An 18,387-nucleotide genomic window follows, 5' to 3' on the forward strand; every position below is an offset into this window, starting at 1 on the left:
GGTGAAATCATGCCTAATGTGGTGAAATTATGCCGGAAACGGAAAATGTTGAATGTTTCTGTCCACCATGGGATTCGATCCTGAGGCATTGGAAATATTTTCCCATAGCTACGTCTCTTCTATCCACCAGAGCAAAAACATTTTAACTGCATGTTTTATGTGGTGTTCAAAAAGTCATTTGTTTCTTTCATGAGTTTCATTAATACTCTCAGGAACTCCTTCATTCAGTAACGCAGCTTCTGTTGACAACAACAGTAATAATACTACCAGTACGTGGCTGGCAGGTAACAGAATGCATATGATTACATGTGACACCATCATAACGCATAATGCATAATATTAAAATCTATAAGTGGTAAAAGCCTGTGTGCCTCTGTCCTTCTAAAGCACAAGCCTCAGTTCTTCTTGTTACTGTACGTTACTGTACCTTCCCACCCACCCTGTAGGCTATTGGGGGAGGCTCTGAAATATTGAGCGGGTGGCAGGCTGGCAGGCAGCCTGGCTTCGCTACGCAAACTGTGGGCTGCTTCAGTTTAATGGACCTGAGCGTTGTCAATCTCCTGCACCGGTGTTGTCTCTACAGCCCTAGGCTTCAGCAGACACGGCAACAGAGCTGACACCCCGTCTGCCTGCCTGACAGACAGGGTTATCTCACTTCCTCATCGCACTGCCTCCCTGTCACCCGTCACGCCGCTGTGACAGCACCTAGCGGGCGAGCCAGGCAGGTGTGAAGACCAAGAACGGCAAGGAAGGGTGAGGGGGGTGGGGCGGTGGCGGCGGGGGGGTGCCAGAACAAAACAAAGTTACAGCAGACAGAAGGAATTGGATGTTGTATAGTGATGACATCAGTGGTGGAAAGTACGTATGTTTAGTCTAGTACTGTTACTGTACGCAAGTAAAATGTTGAGGTACTTTTACTTTACTTTAGTCTGTCAATTATACTATACTTAGTTCTACTCCGTTACATCTCAGAGGTACATTTATGTCTGAGTCAGAGTGACGTGGCCGTGGTCCGGCCTATATGGTGGGCGTATCGGGTTTGTTTATGGTTTTGTCTGAGTCAGAGTGATGTGGCCGTGGTCCTGCCTACATATGGGCGTTTCGGGTTTGTTTATGGTTATGTCTGAGTCAAGAGTGATGTGGCCATCATCCGCCTGCCCGCCCGCCCGCTCATTATCCAATTTTAATATAGGATTATTACTAAACATAGCCTACAATAATCAATTAAGCCATATTTTACACTTTTGGGTGCTCGAAATTAGCTGATGCAACACGTTGTGAACTTGCAGATCAGCTATTTCCCTATCAGCTATTAATTTAGTCTCAGAATATAGGACTGGTTTGAGCACGCGTCCCAACCATGTAGAATCCATCCTAATAAAGGCATCAACTCTCCCCCCCAAAAAATTGTCAGCTTTCTTTAGAGTCTATTCCAGGTGGAAAAAGCATCAACTATAACAATAAAGTATTCTGGGAAAATAATTACAAATATATGAGGTGGTATGGCGTAACATATTACTCAATGCAAAGAAAATAATGTGCTCTAACAAGTCTTATGAAACCCAAAATAAAATAATACACAAGCTACAGTAAATATAAATAAATATGTCCTTCTATGCTCTCCCCTATGTCCTAGGTATAAAAATGGACAAGGTACCCATAAGTAACCCATAGTCATATGATTTGGACTTGCCCACAAATCAGACCCTTCTGGGTATCCATTCAAAATGAAATTCTCAAACTGATTGGAATTAAAATACCCTTAAATCCACTACTATGTTCTAGGGACAGACATGAATATCACATTAACAAAAGGAAATCGACATCTAGTAAGAGCTTTGCTCTATGCTGCTCGGTTGTCAATCCTTAATAAATGGATTGATGACAGTCCTCCAAGTGTCCTATTAAGGTTTGAAAAAGTGTTACGCTTAATGCCCTTGGAGAGACTTTCATATGTTCTACGGGGTACCTCGTTGGAATTTGTAGAAGCATGGCTGCCACTAGCGCCATATATAGGGGATGAGTGGCTAAATGTCTTGTGTATTGGTGTGACGGAGGATGTCAGCTAGTTGTCATACTAATTGGGAGGCAGGGGATGGATAAAAATGGCAGAGCTCTATATGGGAGACAGGGAGAGATGTTGGGAGCAATATTGTGATGATTATCATACAGTAATGTATTTGGTGTGAATAAGTCTTTTATGATTTGTCTTTTTCTTTTGTTCTTATGTCTTTATTATATTGTTATGTTGGGTTATGCTGTGCCCTATGTCCTTATACAATATTGAAACAGCTATTTCCCAATAATTTTTCTTTACACATTTTGAAAACATTTAGTACTTTTACTTTGGGTACGTTAAGTATATTTTGATGCCAATACTTTTACTCAAATAAAAACTCTGAATACATTACTTTTACATTTTTTTTTAACATAACATATCAACATTGTGGTAGGCTATAGCTACTTTTGCTCAAGTAAAATAAATCAGAGTACATCTTCCCCCACTGGCATGGGGGATGGTGTTATATAAGTTGTACAAATGGAAATACTGCGAAATGAGTCACAATGACATATTCTAGGACCAAATAGGATAAAGACATCACAGCTCTTGCTGTTCCAAATAGCTACAATGATGTACTGTACAGTACTTCTCGCTTTAATCTAATTTGGTAGATTCCGCAGCGCGGCTGTCCCACACACAGCATTTCTTCCTGCAGATAGTAAAGACTGCTTAGCGCACGTCAACAACAATAAAGCGGGAGAAATAATGAAATATAAAAATATCCCTGCGCTGCGTCATTACTTATTCATTTCATCATGCTTTGTTGACAGAAATCCGACACGGAATACTGTTAATGGAGTTTGTGGGATGAGGGGTGGAGGATGTAAAAAAAAAACACCGGTAGACAGATGAAGAGAGAAACGAGTAAAGATGTTTCCAAGGGAGAGAGGGGAAGAGCAGAGGGAGAGATAGAGAGAGAGTGAGAGTGAGAGAGAGAAGAAGAAGAGCGAGAGAGAAATAATAAACAAGTTGACAGCACGGTGAGTGCACAGTAAAATCCTCAGTGTACAAATGGAACCTTAAGGGACTCTTATGGATCCATTTGCCTCCATTTGTACACTCTCAGAGTCCAATTAAATTATTATTACATTATTTAATTATTAATTAAATTAAATCCTCTAAATCAACAGTCCAAAAGGGAATGTTTAGACTCCAAACACTGTGAGAAGTGTTTGGAGTTTTTCCACACAAAACATTAGGGAGGTTTTAGCACTTTCCTTCCTCTCGCTTATCTTGGCACACAAAACAAACACGCATAAACACCCCCACTCTCTTTCTCAAATTCTACTATAGCCTAAAAGTAGTAATACATTACACACACACTCCTAATCTCAACCTGAATCCTTTTCAAGTCAAATCTCATATTCTACTATACTTGTAGGGACATTTGGTCCTCACACACACACACACACACACACACACACACACACACACACACACACACACACACACACACACACACACACACACACACACACACACACACACACACACACACACAGTGTGCCAGGCACTCAGTCCTAAACGGTGTGAGTCATTAGCTCCAGCTGGTCTCAGGCAGGTGGTGCAGAGTGAAGCCCACCTCCCTAACAGGTGCAGGTCTCTACCGCTCCTCTTCATCCTGTCTATTTAAAACGGCAACCAGAGGCGGTGGGAGGCCGTCACACTGTCATGGCAACGGTGCCGAGGCCACGCCCCCCCACCGGTGTGGCGGTATAGCTGGGGGCAGGAGTGAAGGAGAAGCGTTGTGCGTGTGTGTGTGTTTATGTGTGTGGGTGAGCGTGTGTGTGTTATGTGAGAGTCCGCTGACAGAATGTGACCCTGCCCTGCTGTCACCGCTGTGTGGCTACGGCTGCCTAAATACGCACGCACACAAGCATCGTGCACAAACCTGCACGTCCATGTAGAAACTTGAAGGTGTGCGCCGCGCGCGAGCACACACACACACACACACACACACACACACACACACACACGATAGTGAGAGTTAATGTGAGGAGAAAGGACTAACTCCTTGGATAACATGTCAGTTTAATCACCTGAGACTCAGCCTGGGGGCACTAGAGACAGAGAGAGAGAGAGAGAGAGAGAGAGAGAGAGAGAGAGAGAGAGAGAGAGAGAGAGAGAGAGAGAGAGGGGGGGTGAATAGATCGGGGAGGAATGTCCCACAAATGTACAGTATGCATGCAGGTACAGTATACAGTATGTATGTGTTCCAGGCTCTGTAGTAAACAGAGTACCGTGCTGGGGCGAGCGTAGCTTAGTGGATAGAGTGGCCATCTGGTATTGAGCGGTATTGCAGTCTCTGTACCGCACTGTTTGATGAAAAGAGGCAAAGCTCTCGATATACCGAGCAATATTCGTTCCTACTCTCACCTATGGTCATGAAGTGTGGGTCATGACCGAAAGAATAAGATCACAAATGAGTTTTCTCATACGGGTGGCCGGCCTCTCCCTTAGAGTGTGAGGGTGAGAAGTTCAGTCATCCACGAGAGACTTGGAGTAGAACCGCTGCTCCTTCACTTGGAAAGGAGCCAGCTTAGGTGGTTCAGGCATCTAGTACGGATTCCTCCGAGGTCCTTGGTGCACGTACCACTGGGAGGAGACCCCCTGGGAGGAGACCACCTGGCAGACCAAGGACCAGATGGGGGGATTATACCTCCACACTGGCCTTGGAACGCCTCGGGATCCCCCAGGAGGAAGTTACTAATGTTGCTCTGGAAAGGGAAGTCTGGAGCTCTCTGTTGGAACTGTTACCCCCACGACCCGATTCCAGATAAGTGGTTGAAGATGGATGGATGTATCTGGTAATCAGAAGGTCACCAGTTCGCCCCCCCGCCCGTGTCCCTGAGCAAGACACTTTACCCCTGAAATACAACCTTTATTTTAACCAGGCAAGAGAATTAAGAACAGATTCTTATTTACAACTGTGGCCTGGCAAAAGGCAAGGCCTTCTGAGGGAGAGGAGAAAGGCTATCAGTCTAAAAGGCCAGCATCATTTGTCTTTAAGAAAGTCCATAACAGAGTCTTTAAAAGACAATCTAGGGACCAAAGTGTTTTTTGTTGTTGTAGGTCATTCCAGTCTCTGGCTGCAGCAGATTGAATGATGACAAACCTAGCGTAGAGTTTGGCTCAGAGACCTACAACAGAATCAAATGTGCAGAGCGGGCGTTGTACACAGCAGATGAGGTACGCAAGAGCTGGCATATATAGGTGGGGGACAAACCAAGGAGAGTTTTGTATACTAACTTGAGCCAATGAATATTTTGACGGGGGTGTGTACAGTTGGCCAGTTTAAAGAGGAATATAGAGGGCAGTGGTGTCTACTAAAGGGGACATTTGTAGCTTAGCAACAGCAGAGTCATAGAGCAGTGGTTCTCAAACTGTTAAGGACCCCGAAATGAATATCTATTTGGCCAGGGACCCCCAGAATAGAAGATTTGTGTTAAAGAAATGCAAAATTATTCAAAATGTTCCAATAATAAAACAGAACCACTGTCATGGAGGACATCAAGCTTCCATCAGATTCTAAAAAAAGCTTCACGGAGCGCTCCTCATGACCATCTGAGCAGCCATCCCATCAGCTGAGTGAAGCTGAAACTGGTGGCCGTGTGCATTTTTCATGTCTATTTTAATCATCAACCAACATAGTATTACTATAAGTTCCTATGTAATGGTCTCATGATGAAAACTTAGTTTTCAAGGTTTTAAAGAAGAAAATACATATTATTTTAATATTAATGTTATATTCTTAAAATCATAGTGTTTTGCCAATTATTTTGGGGTCCCACTTTGCAATAGCTGAGTGGTAAGGGCACGTACCACAAGGGCTCAAATCTCCTGGGTCCCAGTGGGTCCCCGGATGGATTCCTGGCCAGCCCGATCATTTGCTGAATGTCACTCCCTTACTTTCTCCGTGTTTGAAGAATGTAGCCCTATTCAACACTTATTTTAACAAATACATATCACATATACCACCTTTAACCACATGAACCCAATATGTGAACATTTGGCAAAATAGGTGAACATTCAGCGAAAAGCCGATCTACAGTACAAGCTCTCAACACTATACACTGAAGTATAAAGGATTTAAATGGTGTACTCTAAGGGGCAAAATCACAAAAGGATTGTGAAGCTAAGCCTGTGCCAATAAGACAAAAATAATTCTCATTCTCAAAGCACCTGCAAACAGCGTTGCCAAGCAAATAGCATCTGGAGGCTCCGGTGCTATTTGCACGTACAGTATTTAAATGAAGCCCAAAGCAAATTGGACCCTTTCTATGCAAATCAGCCTTATTGCAAAAATGTCAAGTCCATAAAAATACCAGCGCTAATAGCCACACACAGATTGTGTGAAAACGATTAGCGTCTTCAGAGAGTTGGTGGTCACTGAAGCACACTGATCAACACAGACTGCTGGCAGTTGGTAAGGGCACCGGTCACCGATTTGTGTGTAACATCCGTGCAATGCGTATGTGTCGGATGGATTTTCCTTTTCCTTTGTGGCAAGTGGCGACAGAAAGAACAGGGAACAGGTCGCAACGCCTCGCAGCACGAGGCGTTGTGAGCTTGTAGATCGGCTATTTTTGGCAAAGAGGTTTGGTGTAGAGGGGAAAAAAGAGCAGATAAAGTACAGAGCCAACGTCAAGTTTACTAAGTATTGAGGGTTTAAGTGGTCAAATGTCTGAAAATACACATGAACACTAATCTAACATATATACAGTATTAAAAAAAATACATACATTTACACTGAAGCAATCTATGAAATCTATGAAAAAGTTGAATCTGCAACACAATTTTATACGTATGTGGGGTCCCTGCTTCATTTCTCTCTCAGCTAAGGGGTCCTTGGCCTGAAAAAAAACCTTTGAAGATCCTTGGTTTTGATTACTACGCTGGTATTGTGCACTTTCTCAGGCTGTTGCTAGGCCTACATAACTCTTCAGTACCATGCAGGCCACCAGCTTCCACAAACCTCTGCGACACCGACAGTCAAAGTTGCATCAGCATATGAATAAAGCCACCGTTTATACTTTGTCACAATGACAACAGCAATCAGATGCAAAACAAGGGCAAATTTCACTCAGTTGCAAATCATGGCCGTGTTTGCGCTGTCATATAAACAGCGCAATATCTTTTGTGAATCGGACCTTGAAGCGGGGCAGACAGCGGGTGAGAGTGATGCATAATTCATGGTGTTATGATGATGAGCGGCTGCAATACATTCTTTGTGAATTCACCCCTGAGAGGGTAAAAATGGAGGAAAATGGATTTTAAATTAACATTGAGGATGGCATTTGTTTGTTCTGGTCTGCCCATTTGTTTTTGTTTTGTATTGTTCCATCCATCTTTTCTTCTTTTATGTTTTGTCCATTCCGCTGCGATCTGTTCTACTCTGTCCTGCTGCGTTAGGCTGGCTCTGATCCGTTTAGTCATGGCCATTTTGCTGATGTCTGGGGAAGCGCAGCACTAAGTGCTTTCCTAAGGCACCTCTTTGATTACGGAGTGATGCTCTAATGCAGATTATTCAAAGCAGTACGTAGAACTTTCAACTGCAATTGAGGGGAGTGTGTCCGAAGTAGTGAACAAGGCAATGGCATCGTCATGTCAGGCGTGTTACAAAAAATAAGTAATATATTACTTGTTACTCGTTACTGTGTTCAAAAGTAATACTTTACATATTACTTACTGTCATATTAGTTACTGCCTGTAACTGTAACTCGTTATATTGCTTTTCCGTTACTTTAAAGTGTTCCTTCATCGACATTCTTTTTAGACTATCTTAGACTGGGATCAAGTCTCTTTGCATGTTGCTGATCCGATCTGGGTGTAGAGTGGATTCGGAAACGGGGTGTGCATATATGTGTGTGAGTGCAAATGACTGGATACAGTAGACTGGCCCTAGACCCGATCACACTAGGTAAAATAGAAACCAAGCTTTCAGCAGACAGTCTGCTGCGCAGCGATGCTTTCTAGACAAGGAATACACTTCGATGGAAGTTGAGCTGAAGAAAGCATTATAGGAGATGGACTATGTCTCTTCCAACTGCCGACATCTGGAGAGCTAAAACATAAAAGATTTCTATAGAAACAGTCTGCAAACGAGTCGAGTTTGCAGCGTGAAAATGCTGCAGTCAGTGCCGTGGCAAGACAGTGGGAGAAGCATACAGTATAATGTTGGTTGGCACGGAGATGGAACAGATTCATTCACTTCATGGACCTTAGAACAAGGCGAGGGACACGGTAACTCTTTATTCACTGCTGAGTGAGAGTTATAGACTGCAGCCCTGAACTCACTGTGCTGTCAGTGTTGTCTGATATTGCGAGAGAAATAAGCTACCAGGTTTGTGAAAACAAGCCCCAAAAAAAAGGCGACTAGGTCACGCGAGCACTTTAAACCTATTTCCATTGGATATTTGAAAATAGCCGATCTACAAGTTGTGAGCTTGTAGATCTGCTACTTTTCAAAAGAATCTTGGGAAAAAGTGACAATATTCTTTAACACCACAAATCTGGTAAAATAATGTCCGTGGACAAATACATAATAATTTGGGGGGGTTCCAGAACCCTCTGGTTTAAACAACATCAGGAAGCAATCCCAAATAAGCAATTACACTTTAGAAACAAGCCCAAAATCGCAACTTACAAGCGAAAATTTGCAAGCAACTTTACAGAAAAACAAGCCAAAAGTCGCTTGTAATAAGCAGACATGGCAACACCAGTTAGGGGCTGTGTCCACCTAGGTGTTTTATTTTTCCTGAGGGCATCATAGTCTATGTTATGAATTGTTTTCAGTGGAAATACTACATATTTACAATGTGCTGGAAACACCAGCTTACTGTAAATCCCGTCAACACGCAAATCATCATCATGTTAAATGCTACATCTCACAGTTTCACCAAGCCGTGTGAAAAATAGTAACGCGTTACTATGTTTATGTTTATTCAGCTTATGGCATGATCACAGGTTTAAGAAGACAGATGCCATTAAAAACACTGAATTATTTTGCTGATTACAATATTTTGTAGAGAAAATTCCTTTTGCACACCTACTACTGGGACAGGTGCATAGGAGCAGGCAACCAGTGCAACATGAAAAAATGGAAGTCCCGCTCATTGTCTTCACTTACAGCAGTAGTTTATTGCAACGTTTCGGTCTAAACAACCTCCATCAGATACCTGATGAAGGTTGTTTAGACCGAAATGTTGTAATAAACTACTGCTGATTACAATATAAAACATCAATCTCAATAATAAAATGTTCAGAATTAAAAAATTGCAAGGATCTATCATAAAAACGAATAACCAAAAACACAAATCTAAAATCCACCATCATTTAAGAGTCTGCACATGACAGGTGACAAGAAGGTCAGTTGGCTCTCATGCATTGAAGGAGGCATGAGCTCGGCCCTGGCCTCCCTAGGTTGGCAGAGGGAAGGTAGTGCCCAGGATTACATAGACAATTGGCACTGGGTGTAAAAAATGGGGTTACAAAATCGTGGGATAAAAAATTTGAAAAAAAAAAAAAAAAAGAGTTTGCACATACAGTCAGTGGCGGAACAACTCAAAGCCGGGCCGGGAGGCACAGCACAGTGATCAGGCCCCCCCTGCGCATGCACGCATGCACGCCCGCGTGTGTGCACATCCCGTGCGTTTTTTTTTGCGTGTTTTGGGCGGATTCGGTCACTTTTTGGGGGTCTTTTGGTCACTTTATTTCAGTTTTAGGGTTAGGGTAGGGTTAGGGTTATGTTGTTTAATTCTTATTTTTGCCTGATTTTACCGATTTATTATCCGACGGCCCGGGCCCTCCAGGGTCGCGGGCCCGGAGGCGGCCGCCTCCCTGCCCTCCCCGGACGCTCCGCCACTGCATACAGTATATGGGATTGGTGATTTCTTATCTCTCAGTTTGGCATTTTGGAATGTCCAGTGTGTTTGCGTTTCTTGTTTGCCGACCAATTTCTGAGGTTTGACTTAAACGCGTAGAGTACAGTAGCAGAGAGTGCGCCTCTCTGCTACTGTAATGTGTTACTTGTAGCATTACTAATGCGTTACTTGTAATGCATTATTGCTCCACACTGCTCATGAGTGATTATTTTGACCCACTAGTTCTGGGATGTCAAACTTATTTTAGATTGAGGACCAGATTAGTCAAAATGTGACTTTGTGAGGAGGGCTGCATTACTTGTTGTGTGCGTGCTCCCAGTGATGATGTCAGAGTTTTCATTCGCACACAAAACATGATGGGTAGCATTCTTAGGCTACTTATTTCAGGTGTAGAACAGGAATGTGTATAGTATACTATACATTTTATTTGCATTTCATACTTGCTAAGAGCTTTTGGCCTGCAGGGTAGGTGTAGATTCACCAAAAAGTGGTGGTACTGTATGTAAGTAATACATGTGCTCAGGTGGGCAAAAGTCACCTGTGCAAGTGAACTCAGTGAGTCTGTAACAACTTTGTCGTTCATGAATAGTCCGATTTTCTTCTTCTGCCCAACCACTTCAGTGTGGAAGGATAGGCCGTGTAAAATAATGTGTTTGGACAAAAGAGTGTCATTTTGCTGATTTTATTAGATTTCAGCTCTAATAAAATTAACTTTTTTGGATGACTACGCTGACATTGTACATCCTCAGGCTGTTGCTGGGCCTACATACTGTAACACCTTGGCAACAGCTCCATAAACTCCCAGTCAAAAATGCATCAGCACACAAATGTGTTTACTTTGTCACACTGACAACAGCAATCAGATGCAAAACAAGGGCAAATTTCACTCAGTTGCAAATCATGGGAATGTTTGCGCTGTCATATAAACGGCACAATTTATTTTGTGAATCGGACCTTGAAACAGGGCAGACAGACAGACAGACAGACAGACAGACAGACAGACAGTGGGTGAGAGTGATACATAATTCATGGTGTTATGATGAGCGGCTTCAATCCATTCTTTGTGAAGTTTTACACTCTCAGAGTTAAATTAACATTGAGGATGTTTTTTGTTTTGTCTTCTTCCATGTTTGGTCCATTCCGTTGTGTTCTGTTCTGCTCTAAGCTGTCCTGCTGTGCTAGGCTGGCTCTGATCCATTTAGTCATGGCCATGTGCTGATGTCTGGGGAAGCGCAGCACTAAGTGCTTTCCTAAGGCACCTTACGGAGTGATGCTCTAATGCAGATTATTCAAAGCAGTACGTAGAACATTTAACTGTAACAGAAGGGTCCAAAGTACTGACCCTGACCATATTTTTCACATATTAAATAATACATCCATATCTTTGGCCCTGCTAGCGGTGAGGCTCTGAGGATGGTGATGTTGGTCCGTCCATCCCCCACATTGTCATGGAATTTGCTAAACGCCTTCAAGCACCCCCAGAGGATGACCCCTACGAGATTTTGGTGACCCCACCCAAAATATCCACTTGTGTAAGGAGCAACATGGCTTCTTGTAAAGAGCATGCATTATGTCGGATGAGCAACCGAGCTGAGTAAGCAGAGTAAGCTGTTTTGGCTTTGGCAGAGAAGATTTGGCAGCTTTTTCATGGGTGCAACCCACGCACTCAGCTGTGCTGCTCATCCTCCCAAAAAGCATGTTCCTTACAAATGGTGCACCATTTGGGGAAATAAATAAAATAAACATGTTTCCAACGGCACATAAAGTTATGGGCAAGAAGCATTGTTACTACAGATACATTATCAACCAAACACACATTTCCAAACCTTTTGCTTGATGTTTACATAGGGTTTAATTGGTTAAAGTGTCTGCGTGTGCAACATTCAGCATGCATGTGTTAGTGTCGTCTGCATCGATGTGCATGCTTGCGTTTTTATGTGCATACTCGCTTGTGCAAATACGCACGCACGCCAGCGAGGTGTTGGGAGATCTCAATTGTATCGCTCGCCTGGAGGGAGCCATTCCATTACACGCAAATACGTACAGGTACACATCCACTCGCATACGACGTTACATACAAACTCCCCTCATGCGTTCGATGTCCCTGCTGCAAGTCTGTCTCCACGCTCCATCGCTTACCGGCGCAGTTGTTGTTGTCATTGTGTTATTGGTGCGAACGAGAGTTTACTTGTCAGACAGGGAAAACACAAAACCCTTCAAACGCGCCCACTCCCTCTCCACCCCTCTGCAACACCCCCACCCCTCCACCCCATCTCGCCTCCGCTGCCTTCTCCTCCTTCTTCTTTTGTCAGATCTGTGTGTACCGCCTTGTAGCGCCGCGCAGCCTGCTGAGCTAACAAGGTGTGTGTTCTTCAGTACAGACAAAAACCCACGCTCACTCATCACTGTGTGCTGGTCTGTGTTCCGCTGCTAATGTGGCTAAGGAGCATTTGTTTGTGTGCATGTTTTTGAGACAGAGAGTGTGTGTGCGCCCGTGCGTGTGCGTGCCCGTGCGTGCGTGCATGTCCATCCACACGTGTGTGCACACGCGCGTGGTGTGCCATACCACTAGAGTCATCGTTTTCCTCCCTAAAACCACTTAAACCCTATATACTGTACATACTTGACTGGGGTCCTCCAGGGGTCACTCATGAATCACTACTCCCTATATTGGGAGTCAGATGTAGAGGACCATATTATAACTTTTTGTGTTTTTTCGAAAATTAACGGCCTACTTGATCATACTACAGTGTCAAACAAAAGCATTGAAAGTAGCAGATCTACAAGCTCGAAGGGCGACGACGCGACACGCTTCGAGCTTGTACTGTATCTGCTATTTTTTGCTACTTTTGCACAATTAAAACGTCCGACATCAGCATTGGCTGGTGGAGCGACACATAAACACCCCATGGATGTATGTATGTAAAGAACATTTCGGTATGCACTGTTGTGATCTATCTTATTATCACGTTCTCCCCCAGAATTCAGAGCATTCTAACATGGTGGTTGATGTTGCGGTCGAGTTCAGCCCATGTTTTCTTGTACACTCTACACTCTTGTGTCTTCTACTCATTTAATGCTGCTTTTCTGTATGAAATAAAGTATGAATAATTCACACAAATGGGACCCAGAATAAGTGTGTGCGTGCGTGTGTTCATTTATTTAAAAGTTCCCAACAATTTGACGTCAATTTCACTTTCCAAAAGAGGCACAATAATGAGGCAGTAGAATGGAAGAAGTCATCCAATATTAATATATAATGACTTCATTTACTGCATAAAAAAATCAACAGCTGTAGTGTGTGTGTGTGTATGCACGCACACACGCACACGCACACGCACACACACACACACACACACACACACACACACACACACACACACACACGCGCGCGCGCACACGCCTTTCTGTCATTGCATTCGTGCATGGGAGTTTTTCGCCTTTTTTTATACTTATTTTCCAGCTCAGTTTGTTTGCTATAACTCAACTTGGACCATTTAGGGGCGCTAAATTATTGGGAAACCTACACAGGCTCAGCCCTGGCAGTGCGTGTGAATAATTTAACACTGCATTAAACATTCTGGTCTTCATCCACAAAGCCTTGGATTATAAAACAAAAAAGGAATAGAAATAAAGAAAAGTCGGATGGCCACCCTTAATATCAGCTCTCAGGTTGCATAAGCAAAATGTGTTCATTTAAGTCAGAGAGTGTACAAATGGAACCAAATTAATCAGTCTAATTGATTTAGTTGCTTATAAAAATATATGTACAGTATATAAGAAATTACTTGATTGAATACTTTATTAGACAGAAATGTAAACAGCACGAGGTACAGTCAGACATTTGGGCTAAAAGGATAACACAAAAAGGTCCTGTGACTTGTTTCCATTGTGGTCCTGTGTATTCAATTCATCAACATAGCATACAAATACCACCAAAATACAATATCATCAACAAATATAAAACACTATTATGTACAAAGTCGAAAAAGGAAATAAATGAATTCAATTATGAGCAGGTTTACGTCGGTAATTGGTTCTACTGTAAATGTCGGTTTCCATATATCTTCGCTAACTGGCCAGCCCTAAGCCCTTGTGTTGAGAAATACTTGAAGCAAATTTGGCCTCTGGCTGTTCAGAGGGATGTGAGGAAGAGTTTAAAACCATTCTCATATTAATGAGAGAGACGTCTCTCTGCCGACATCAATGTTCACATGTACGTACTCCAAATGCTCAAGGGGAACTCAGCGCATGCATGGATGCATTCACACACACACACACACACACACACACACACACACATGCGATTGTATTAGTATACATGTGAGGACATCTGCATTTTGGGAAGGCGATTTTATGAATGTATAGTATTATTTTGTTGCCATTTTAACCATAACCCTTAAAATAGCTGATCCACAAGCTCACAACGCATCGCAGCGGGACGTGTTGTGAGCTTGTAGATCAGCTATTGTCAGCGCATGACACCAGCACACAACTATGTATACACAACCCAACTGTATACACCCCCCAACTGTTTACTGCAGTACATATTTTTTATGACTACTACTATAGATGATGTTTTGCATTTTATTGTATATTATTGTATGTCTTTAAATGTCTCGATGCATTGAATACACAGGACCACAATGGAAACAAGCCCTCAGGGCTGTGTAGCACCATTTGTATAATCGCACCACTTTTGCAAACTGTTAATTAAGTATTCAATCAATCAAAAAACATCAGGTATAACTCTAACCCCTAAACCTGTCCTCTAAAAATGTCAAATCCGAACCCTATAACTCCAACCTAAATCTTTTCCTAATTGTAACCATAACCATTTTATACATTTGAAAACTTGTGAAATTGGAAATTCTGCATAATGAGTACTTTTACTTTTGTACTTTGAGTATATTTTGACAGTGATTCTACAGTATTGATACTTTTACTTAAGTGAAAACATTGAGTACTTTTTCCACCACTGGGGACATTGGTCCTCATAAGTATAGTAACACACACACACACACACACACACACACACACACACACACACACACACACACACACACACACACACACACACACACACACACACACACACACACACACACACACACACACACACACACACACACACACACACACACACACAAATCATCATCAGCTCTCAAGTGTCCAGTCAGCTCTTGAGCCATCTATTTCCTGCGGTATGCGTTGTGCTAAAAGCCTCAGGATGTGATTATGTGGCAGAGGAGGAGGAGGCCGGAGGGCCACTGGCTTTATGCATACATGAACGGCCACACAAGAGCACTTTAGGCCGGCAGCGCATCAAAGGAAACACAACACCACTTAGCACAGGAACAGAAAGGGACTGAAAAGCCATTCCACTGACAGCGGTCAGGACACCAATCCCCACAGAGGCTGCGATGGCCAGGTGAGACGCATTACCGTTTCTCACAATCACTTTCATATAAGGGGCTGGGCAATATGATGATATTATACCTACTAGACCTGTGCCCGTCGGGCACCGGCCTACTTGGGAACATATGCCCATATATGGGCATATGGGGGGGATCGGCAGTTGTGGAAAGTCCTTGTGCAGTGGTAAACGTCTGTGGAGAGTGAGTGGAGAATGTCTGAGGAGTGCAAACTGACTGTGAGAACTGGACTGACTAACTAATCAAATGGCAGCTGTGGGGAATTTGGCAAATGAAGGCTGGCAATCAATTGCCTCATTTGGGCCACAGCCAGAGCCTTTTCTAATGGTTCTGGACAACCGCCTATCCGACTGAGTCGACACCGGGTACTGCACTCACTCGGTCGTCTGCAACGTGTATGCCGAATTTGAAGTCGGACAGTCGAACGGTTTTCGAGATACGTGGATTACAGACGTACATACATACACACATACATACTGTACATACTGTACATACATACAGAGATTCGGTGCATTTATTGTAAGAAGATCATACCCGTGATATGAGACTAGATGTCGTCTGGGATTTTGGATATGGTTGCTGTCGGTTAGAAACCTTGTACTGTATCTCCATATTTCAATAGTTTTTTCTTGTAAATTAATGCCATACTTCATCATACAAAAGGGTCACACAAAAGTAGTGAAAATAGCAGATCTACAAGCTCACAATGTGTTGCGAAGGCGTCGTAAGCTTGCAGATCAGCTATTTTCAATATTATAATTTTTTAATAATAAATGATATAAAAGGAACGGTTTTGGACATACAAGGTTTCCATTCGACAGCAACAATATTGTTGATTTCGTGATATGGCACAAGTGTTGACTTTTCCTGGTTTCCTATTTCACGGTTTCAAAAATGTTCCAAAATAGCTAAAATAGTGGGAAAAAAATAAGGGAGCCTAATATGGACCCCTGGGGGACTCCGGTAAATGAAGTAAATAGGGTTTAAGTGGTCCATGTACCAGTGTGTGAATGGAATGAACACGTCCAGCGTGTGGTTATTGGTTATTACGGTACTAGCCTGCTGCAACCCTCCTGATTTCGTGTATAAAGGGGCGTGTGTATAGAGCCGGCGAGAGACGGCGCCTGATCCCATTGGTTCACCGATCTGTCCGTCAACCCCCGCCCCGTTAACACAACATTACGAGCGACGCCCACTGCACTCTGGTTGGTTGGGAAATGAAACACTTCCTCATACCCAGTACAGGCTATAGTTGGGCCAGGCTTTTATTTTTTAGCAAAACTAAGCAATAAAAGCCTGGAGATCGAGGCTATTACGGTACTTACTGCACAGACTTGGACGACTGGGACCTGAACTTGCTGAACTCGCCGGGAGCGGTCCACTCCGTACCGAGCTGCACAGGAGACACAGGAGAGACACACAGGAGAGAGACACAGGAGAGACACAAGTGCATGAGTTAATACCATGCACAAGAGACATGGTGACTCAATACTGTAGCAGCTTGCTGGCCATAATGCTGGGGTGCCAGTTGTCTTGGTCTGACAAATAATAAGGCATGAAACAAACAACCAGCAACCCAAGGGACTGACAGATTACCATATATCAACCCCTAAACAATCTGTACACATTACCATATAGAACATAAGGGAAAATAAACACACGCTGTATTAAACAAATTACAGGGAAACCAAATCCCTCACAGTTCAACGTTCAGTCCAGTACATAGTTCTAGGTGCAATATGCATCCCACACAGTTGTACAATGTTCTAAACGCACTGCAACACCACAGTTCTGAGTTCAAAGTGACACAGCACACACACCCACGCTCAGTTTATTGTAAATGATTCAAACGCCCGTAAACCTCCCGTTGAGTCTCAGTCAAAATAACCAGTCACGGTCAGTAGATTATTCCACATGTTTAGCGATTCAGTCACTATTATTGTTGTCGTTATTATCTATGCTGCTGCATTGTCTGAAGGAGGCCAAAAAAAAATAAGATTTACTCTTATGTACCCGTACACAAGATGTAACAATAAAGCACAACCTTGAACCCTTGGACCATTGATTGATTGAATACTTTATTAACAGTTTGCAAAGACAAGCACAGGGAAGTACAGTTCAATACAAGGTCTGTTAAGAGGATTTTAAACCCAAGAAAGCACTATGGCTTGTTTCCATTGGGGTCCTTTGTACTTAATTCATCGAAACATTTAATGACAGACAAATATACACTACTAAGAAAAAACATCATATAAACGGGTAGAAATCGAAAAAATATGGACAGAACCATGAATCATATGAATCATAATGAAGATTCATGCGCTGGCGAAGGCCGAAGGGCTTCTGCTCTGTGAGTGCTGCTGCAGCGTATTAAATATTTGAAGAGATATCCAACTTTTGTTTGTGCGGTTGTTTCCAGAATCACCCAGCAGTTGTTTGTGCATGATGCATAACGTCTCATATAGGTTCCCGCCTGAACTGTGATGACGTTGCAAATCTCCAGCCACTGCCCTGCTCATTATAATTTCGTCACAGCAAACTGAGTTCACAACGGCGAAGACTAGAAAAAAAGGTCTGTGTGAACAATCCAGATGGCTTGCATTGTTCCAACAGGAGGGAAAGTGAGGAGTAATTGAGAAAATGAGGGAAGGCACAGAATCCATCAGGCTGAATCGATGGGGAGGAGAGTTATTTTAGCACAATGTGTGTGTGTGTGTGTGTGTGTGAGAGAGAGAGATAGAAAACGAGGTGAGGGCAAATTGCCATAAACTCAGAGGAAATGGGAATTAGAGATTCATTACCAATGCCATCTGTAAAGATGCCGGCTCATCGCCGTTCTCCGGGGTCTTGTTCCAACGCTGCAGTCACATTAATGCCTATTCATTTCCTCATGCCAGCCAGACACAGCGAATTACGGTTCGGGCTATTGGAGCGTAATACAAGAATAAGGCTATGAGGATCACAGTGGGCATGCCTTCAGTTGTTTGTGTTGGCCACTCCTGCAGGT

The 18,387-nt window shown here is 43.1% G+C and overlaps 1 protein-coding gene across 1 annotated transcript in view; it reads right to left on the minus strand.

Annotated features, from left to right (window-relative positions):
- b4galnt4a (beta-1,4-N-acetyl-galactosaminyl transferase 4a) overlaps positions 1-18,387 on the minus strand; it is a 350,679-nt gene that overhangs the window by 90,401 nt on the left and 241,891 nt on the right. Inside the window, exon 7 of the mRNA XM_080438341.1 lies at positions 16,706-16,773. Within this exon, the coding sequence (XP_080294467.1) occupies positions 16,706-16,773 (68 nt within the window). The remainder of the gene's footprint in view (positions 1-16,705; positions 16,774-18,387) is intronic.

The sequence above is a fragment of the Gymnoscopelus braueri genome, assembly GCF_963280865.1.
Source record: "Gymnoscopelus braueri genome assembly, chromosome: 9".
Lineage (NCBI taxonomy): Eukaryota > Metazoa > Chordata > Actinopteri > Myctophiformes > Myctophidae > Gymnoscopelus > Gymnoscopelus braueri.